Genomic DNA, 7,492 nt, shown 5'->3' with positions numbered 1-7,492 from the left:
GCCATCGATTTTGGATCACTTGTTGTTCCCTTGTCCCTGGGGTTGTTAACACCACTTCCTTTCCCCTGCCTTTCCCTCTCCCATGTACCCCTGGAACCTCTGATCGGTCCATTGTTTTCTCCTCCAGCTTGTTTATCCCACCTATCTTATCTAGATAGACCTGCAGAGATAATAATATGCACAAGAAACATGGCAGGGCAAAACAAAGCAACAAAAGAAAACAAAACAACAACAACAAACCAATGACAAAAAGAAAGAAAGAAAAGCCTGTAAATAGTTCAAGGTCTGTTTGTTGACCTTTAGGAGTGTTTTCTGTTTGAGTTTGATGGGGTGCCATGCCCTGGCCCCAAAGTCTATTTTTGGTATTCCCTTGGGACTTCCTTGCTCTGCTCCCCTTGCTATTCTGTTGCACGCCCTTAGTGTTTTGCTTCGGTATGGTGGGATCCGATTGGGTGCAATTCCCACATTGTGTCTCCAGTGTTGTCCCTTGTAGGGCTATGGGTCATTGAGGGATGTTGTGTCTCGTAGTGGGGCCAGCCATATAGTCCTCCCTGTGCATTGGCTGCTCTGAGCAGGGACATCATCCTCCAGGCTTGGTGGGCCAGGATGTGCTCCACTCTCTCTTCCTCCCCCTTCATTTGCTGTCGTGTGCTCTGATCAGACACGTCCCTCTCCCTGAGCTGTAGCTTCAGTGATGTCCTCTCAAGTAAGTTCTTCTTGGGGGAGGGGGAGCTGTCTACCTAGCTGGGATTGGGGGCAGCCCCTCAGACCTCTCTATTGGTTCCCTGGTTCATGCCGGTATATTGCATTCATGTCTTGGAGCACCGGGTTGAAGTCTGGTCCCTCTTTCCCTGTGGAGATCTAAACAGTACTCTCCCCTTGTGTGAGTGAGTGCCTTGTGCCCCTGCTACCCATGGAAGACTTCACTTTCAAGAAAGCTTTTGTTGTCCCCCCTACGCTTATTCCTGGATGCCTTGCATTGGCAAACCCACTGCCCCAGACCTCTAGACAGCATTAAAGAGCAAAGACATCGCGTTGAGAACTCGGGTGCCCCTGCCCAAGCTGCGGTATCGTCCATTGCCTCCCACACGTGTGAAATCTACACAACGAACAAGGACGATCAGAGAAGCAGGACGCGCTGGTGGTGTTGCTGCCGAGGAAGACGGAAGCAGCAGGAAGAAGAAGCCCATCTGTCCGGAAGGAAGTCCAGCCAGAGGCGCCTTCGGAAGACCACGTGCACGGACATGCGCACCACGATGAGTGGGACAGCCACTTCCATAACACCAAAGCCGTGCGGATCACCCCAAACCCTGATGATGGAAGAGTGGACACACACCCCTGGAACATTCCTGCAGTGGAATAGTATGCAGCCACTGGAGCCAGCGAGACTCTCTTCAACGCCGCACGACGCGGCCTGAACTAGAGAACAGTATGCTTAGCAAACGTAGTCACTCTTACAAAGATAAATATGTAATAACTCCATTAGTGGGGGGGGGGGGCAAACAGATGAAACAAAGGAAAAGATACATGGATTTTACACCAAGAGAGGACACTTTGATGATACAAGGAGGCCAGGGCTAGGGGCAGGAGCAGGGAGCGGGGAGGGATAGCATATTGAGAAGAGACCGATGGTGGGGGGAGAACCACATTGAGGGACGGTTTAACGGGATGTTGTTTTCGATCTCTTTATTGAGGTGGACTGTGTACCTACATGCAGCATGCTCTTAATATACATAGCTATACCTCCAGATTGCTCGCCTCTCAGACCTAAAGGGTTTCAGTGGCTAAAAAGGAAGGAGGAAAAGTGAAACTGAAATTGGACGTGGAGTCTTTAGAAACACATAAGTTTGTCCCAAACATAGGAAACGGACGAGAAGAATGCTCCTAGGCAGGCAGGATGGGGAGCCCATCTCGCGCACCTTGGACTTGTGCTCAGAAGGAGCCAGTCGCCGAGGAAGACACCATGCCTGGAAAAGTCCTGAGTCAGTGACAAAGAAGAGGACCCACAGGAGATGGGTAGACAGTGGCGGCATCAAGGGGCGCTAGCATAGCAGCCCCTGGGAGTGGCCCAGGGCGGGGCAGTGTGCCCTGCTGTGGGACCTGGGCCCCTTGGGGGTTGGAATAGGCTGAATTCCCTAACAACCCAAACGGGAATGAACCCAGGAAGACCTTCACGGGGCCTGTGAGCACAGCTTGGTCTCTGGGGGCCCGGAAGCCGGATCCCTGAGAAGGACGACACCCCGTGAGTTCTCACCAGAGAAAGGTTCCCCTTCTCTGCCCACAGTCTCGCTTCTCTCCCCTCCCTTCCCACCCCTTCCCTCTCCGTCTGTCCCTATCCCTCCCTTGAGAGACAAGGATCCCTGGCCCAGGCCCACATGGGGGTTGTCACCACCACACCTGGGCCAGCCTCCTCCCTGTTCCGGCTCCAGACAGCCCTGCGCTGCACCCAGATGCCCCTCTGTGTCCCTGAGTCCCCGGCCCGCCATCCCCAGACCCAGGCTTCCTGCACACTCACCAAAAGGAGGCCCATAAAGAGGGTCCTCCCCCCACTCAGGCCCCTCAGGCACCCCCAGCTGAGGCCACTCTCCCACCCACTCAGTGGGCCACCTGCCTGTCACCTTCCCCCTCTGTGTAAAGATTCCTCGGAGAGCCCGCTCAGACTCCCACCTCCCTGCCTCCCCACTGGGCCTCATGCTCAGGCGCTCCATCCAAGTCCTGTGTGCAGAAGGAGAGGCCCGCCCTGCTGCCTCCTCCCAGGGGGTCGTTCTGCGGGGATGGACAGATGCTGTCAGCGTCCTCATGCAGAGTGCCTCCCGTGATCCCTCTCCACCTCCCTTCCCATCACACACCTGCCTCGCTGTCCAACCAGGGAAGAGCTTCGGTCCGGAAATTCCCCTCACCTGGGAGCCAGAGAAGCAGCAGGGCTGGAGGCAGCCACAGGGCCCAGGCCCGCTGGGTCATTCCTCCACAGAAGGGGCCACCTGAAACAGCCCGGGTCCCAGCTGGACGCCGAGCCTCATCCCTGCTCACGAGGGGAGGGCCAGACCTCCAGGAAACACACTTCTGCTTTCCTCTGTGCGCACGCCGCTTCCGCCTTCTGGGCTGTTCTCCCAGAGCCGCTCAGACAGAGAGGACGCTGAGGGGGCAGAGTGGTTGTACAGGTGCCACTTGGAACCGGGTATTCACCCATGTAGCCTCCGTTGACTACAGACTCCATAGCTTTTTCCAGTCAAGACACACACCCCAACTCCCCCATCATGGCCATCCTCACAGGCCTGTCTGTTCACCCCCTCACACATCCCCGGGGACAGAGAGGAGGGTTACTTCCCTGCTGGTCATGACCCGTAACTCCTCCTTCACTTACTTGTGGTCATGACGAACAGCCCTGCCGGAGGAGCAAGCAAGGACAAGAGGTTCCCTCTGAGCCTCGGGGTGTCCATCCTGAGACGGTGTCCTGGGCAGCTTCTCCAGCCCCATAGCCTCCCAGCTCCAGGTCCGAACCCCCACATTGGACCTCAGGCCCCAGAGTTCCAGGATGGCTGCTCGTCTGGATCGCACGTCCTCGGGTGGGGCTCTCCTTCCCTGCTTGTGGGGCCCCCGCTGGGCACAAAGCAGGGACTCCACACACTTGCTGCACCGCCTTGTTTCACACACGCATGGAAATCTCACGGTAAATGCACCCACTCATTCCTGGTGTCCTGAGTGGGCCAGGACTTCTACAGAGATACTGCGCTGGTTTGAACCCCCAACCTTGAAGTGTGCAGCTGTTCCCCCAAGCCACTGGCAGCCCCTTGGGCCATTTGTTGTCCCCAAGGGGCTCCCTCTTTACTGTTCATGAGAGGCGAGGGGACAATAGATGTCAATACGGAGAACAATGCTGTCCAAATCATCCTTGATGGGGTGGGAATCTCTTTAAAGCTCACTGCCACCCACTCCAGCCTGACTCACAGCCACAGGACAGAGTAAGGCTACCCTGTGAGTGGCTGAGACTGGAGCTCTTTGTGGGAGGAGACAGCCTCAGTCTCTCTCCCGTGGAGCAGCTGTTGGCCTTGAACTGTTGGCCTTGCCCTTGGCAGCCCAACGCATCGCCAGGACGCCACCAGGGCTCCTGGGAAATCTCTTTAGGATCCTAGAAAACCCTCTGAGCCTTTGGAGGGCAGTTCAGGGAGGGGGAAAGGCTCAGGGGAATTGATCCCAACCTCATCTCTCAATCACCCCAATAAGTCCACAGACACTAAAGAACCCACAAAGGAGTAGACGTGCAGAGATAAGAGCTGCTGCGAGGGTTTATGGGGGCAGGAGAGGGGGAGATGGGGAAGGAGACGGGGGTGAGGAAACAAACAATGCATGTGGGAGCGGGGAAGGAGCACTAGATCCGATGGTGATAGTACAACTCGTTTTAAAAGCGATCTAACCATGGGGAGGGGAAACGTGCTAAACCTGATTGAGGCGATGATTATACAACTCTTCTCGAAACGACTGGAATATTGAATTGTGTGACGTGTGGGTTCAGTGCCAATGAAACTGTCCAAAGGGTCAATGGACCGAGGGAAGGCGGCAGGTGGCATTGCGAGCACGAGGGAGGGGGCACGTTCCCCAGTCCTTCCTGCTGGCGTCACTACACGTCACACAGAGGGGAGCCGACCCCAGGAGTCTCGGGGCTAAACCCCGTTTTTCATGCAGGGAGTGGAGACCCACAATCTTGAAGCTCCAAACCCTTGGTCTGGCTCCCAGCAGGACCACGTGGGAGGAGGTGAGTCTTTCTGGACAGATGGGCAGGAGCGTTGAGTCCCTGCTGACCGCAGAGTCCCCAGGCAAGATGGGGGGGGGGGGGAGTGGTTGTGGCGCCTCTCAGAAGAACTTCCCTTTCCCAGGCAGTTTCTCAGGGCCACCCTGTCCCCAGAGGCATGTGGCAATCTGGTCACCCTCATCCCCTCTGTCTCTTCCTCACAGGAGTTGAAAGGCTGAGGCCAGGGCTGAGGATGCCCGGTGCCCAGTGGGTGCTGTCCAGGTGCGACCAGGAGACCGGGCTTCCAGGGCTGAAAACCGAGAAGCGCTTGGTCTGTGTGGCCAGTGGTGATGGGAAGAAGTGCTGCACAGATAGGAGAGGGGGTGCTGGTGGGGGGATACTGCTCACCAGGGGGCCCTGGCAGCCGCAGGAGTTCAGCTAAGTAAGTGCCAAGGTCCACGGGAGAATGAGAAGCGGGGAAGCGGGCCTGCAGGGCAAGCCTGGTGGATTGAGTCCGAATGAGTCCAGTTCCCCTTCTGAGGAGCTTGAGTTCCAGTGTGACCCACAGTTCCCAGGCCCCACCCACACCAGCGTCCTGCCCCCTCCTCCTGAGCGTGACTGTGGTGGAGAGGGAGAGGGAGAGGGAGGCAGGTCAGCAGACGGGTGACAAGCCCAGGCACAGGCTGAGGAGTCCCTGCTGTCCCCCTCAGGGCACCTGGAGCCTTCAGTCCACAGACCCCCTCATCCTCTGCGCAGGCCCTGGACAGGAGGAAAGTAAGATTGACTTCCAACAAGACATCCCCAAGGAGAAGTCACATGGACCTATCCCGATGCAGCCTTGGGTGCTGGAGCAGCCATGTGGAGACCCCTGCTAGTGCTGAGATGCTTGTTCGTTCACTGACTCAGCTTTCCTCCTACAGTCGGCATCATTGCCTCTGTTTTGTGAGGTGGAGGACTTTGTGGACTGGTGTTGGGTTAATGGGTTAATGTTGGACTTGTGGGCTTGGGCAGCATTGGGTTGGGATGTTTTCGTGATGCACACTTTCTTTACATAAAACTCTCTTATACATGAGTTGCTGTGGATTTGTTTCTCTAAAGTACCTAGACTAATACAGCAGGATAAGCAAACCTGAGGAGAAAATAGGCCGACAGCTCCAGGAGGACATGGGAGAGGAGGAGGTGGGAGAAGGGGGCAGCCAACAAGCCCAGGGACAAGGGAACAATAAGAGATCTAAATTCGCTGGCAAGGAGTAGAATGCCTGGTGGGGTTTAATCAAGTGCAATGTATCTGAGAGAAAGTACTGAGCCAAATGAAGGTCGAACATAATAGTGGGACAGGAGGAAAGTAAAACGAAATAGAGGAAATAACTAGGAGGCAAAAGACATTTATAGAGGTATATATATAGGCATTGTGATAGTTAGGTTTACTGTGCCAACTTGGCCAATAGGAATATGTGGGATTAATCAGGTCACAGTTTGATTGGAGGGCAAAGAGATAAATGGCTCTGCAAGGTTCCCCTCCCCCACACACCTCTTGCTCTCTGGTGATCAGAGGGTGCTGCTGCTTTAGCTAGTTCTCTGCCTCAACCTGTGAGCTACACCACCTGTGGGCCAGGCCAGCCCATGGATCCTGTCGCCAGAGCTTGAGGCTCCTACAAGACCCGCTTTGCCACGCTGCTGGTGCATACATCGCTTGAGCTTGGGGCTGGTGGATCCTGTTGCCTTGCATTGCTTGTGTTGGCTATCCCATCCAGACCTGATTCGCTAAGCTCCCGAGCTGCTGACTGTTGGTGACCCACCCTGCTGTTTGCTGCCTGTGGGAAGATTCTGCTTGCTTTGCCAGAGGAAGAACTCCACTGTCTGCTTCCTTGACCTTGGACCTGGCAGCCCATTGAGAGTTTAAGGACTTCCAGCATATTCACTATCCTGCTGTGTGGACTAATTAACTGTGATATTCCTTCTTGCTGTATAAGCATATATATTATATATATAATATATATATCATAAGTGTTCTGGTTTTGTTTCTCTAGAGAACCCTGCCTAACACAGGCATCCGCATATGTAAAAATATTAATATATAATGATAAGGATATAGGTCTATGTACATATATTTAAATGTTAAGTATTAAGGTAGGAGATGAACCTAAGTTCTCTGTTCAAGTACTCCCTCAACACAAGAACACTTTGTTATAATAATGTGGCATTCTGTGATGCTCACCTTCCTGACACAATCGCTGAAATAAAAATGGATACATAAGCAAATGTGGTGAAGAAAGCTGATGGTGCCCAGATATTAAAAGATATAACGTACAGAAAGGACCACAGAGCTGGCCCCACCACGAGACACAACATCCCTCACTGACCCATAGCACTACGGGGGACAACACTGGAGACACAGTGTGGGAATTGTGCCCAATCTGACCCCACCACACCAAGGCAAAATGCTAAGAGTGTGCAACAGAACAGCAAGGGGAACATAGCAAAGAAGTCTCCAGGGAATACCAAAAATAGACTTTGGGGCCAGGGCGTGGCACCCCATCAGATTTGACCGGAAAACACTCCTAAAGGACAACAAACAGACCTTGAACTATTTCTGCACTTTTCTTTTTTGCTGTTGGTTTTGTTTTCGTTTGTTGCTTTTTTTGCTGTCTTGTTTTTGTCCATAGTATTGTCTCTGCAGGTCTATCTAGATAAGATAGGCTGGATAAACAATCCAGAGGAGAAAACAACAGGACCAATGGTGGTGGTGGGGGGGGCATGGGA

General features: G+C 54.0%; 1 protein-coding gene across 1 annotated transcript in view; it reads right to left on the bottom strand.

Moving 5' to 3' along the window:
- LOC101640381 (CMRF35-like molecule 8) overlaps positions 1–3,374 on the bottom strand; it is a 15,616-nt gene extending 12,242 nt beyond the window's left edge. The window contains exons 1-2 of the mRNA XM_045299489.1: positions 3,365–3,374; positions 2,901–2,981 (exon numbers count right to left, since the gene is read on the bottom strand). Coding sequence (XP_045155424.1) covers positions 2,901–2,981; positions 3,365–3,374 — 91 coding nt within the window. The remainder of the gene's footprint in view (positions 1–2,900; positions 2,982–3,364) is intronic.
- Between the last annotated feature and the right edge of the window lie 4,118 nt (positions 3,375–7,492).

This window comes from Echinops telfairi, unplaced genomic scaffold, assembly GCF_000313985.2.
Source record: "Echinops telfairi isolate 266 unplaced genomic scaffold, ASM31398v2 ScPeMD7_7458;HRSCAF=8496, whole genome shotgun sequence".
Lineage (NCBI taxonomy): Eukaryota > Metazoa > Chordata > Mammalia > Afrosoricida > Tenrecidae > Echinops > Echinops telfairi.
Note: the sequence above shows the minus strand (reverse complement) of the source record. Positions and strands in the feature narration are given on the sequence as shown.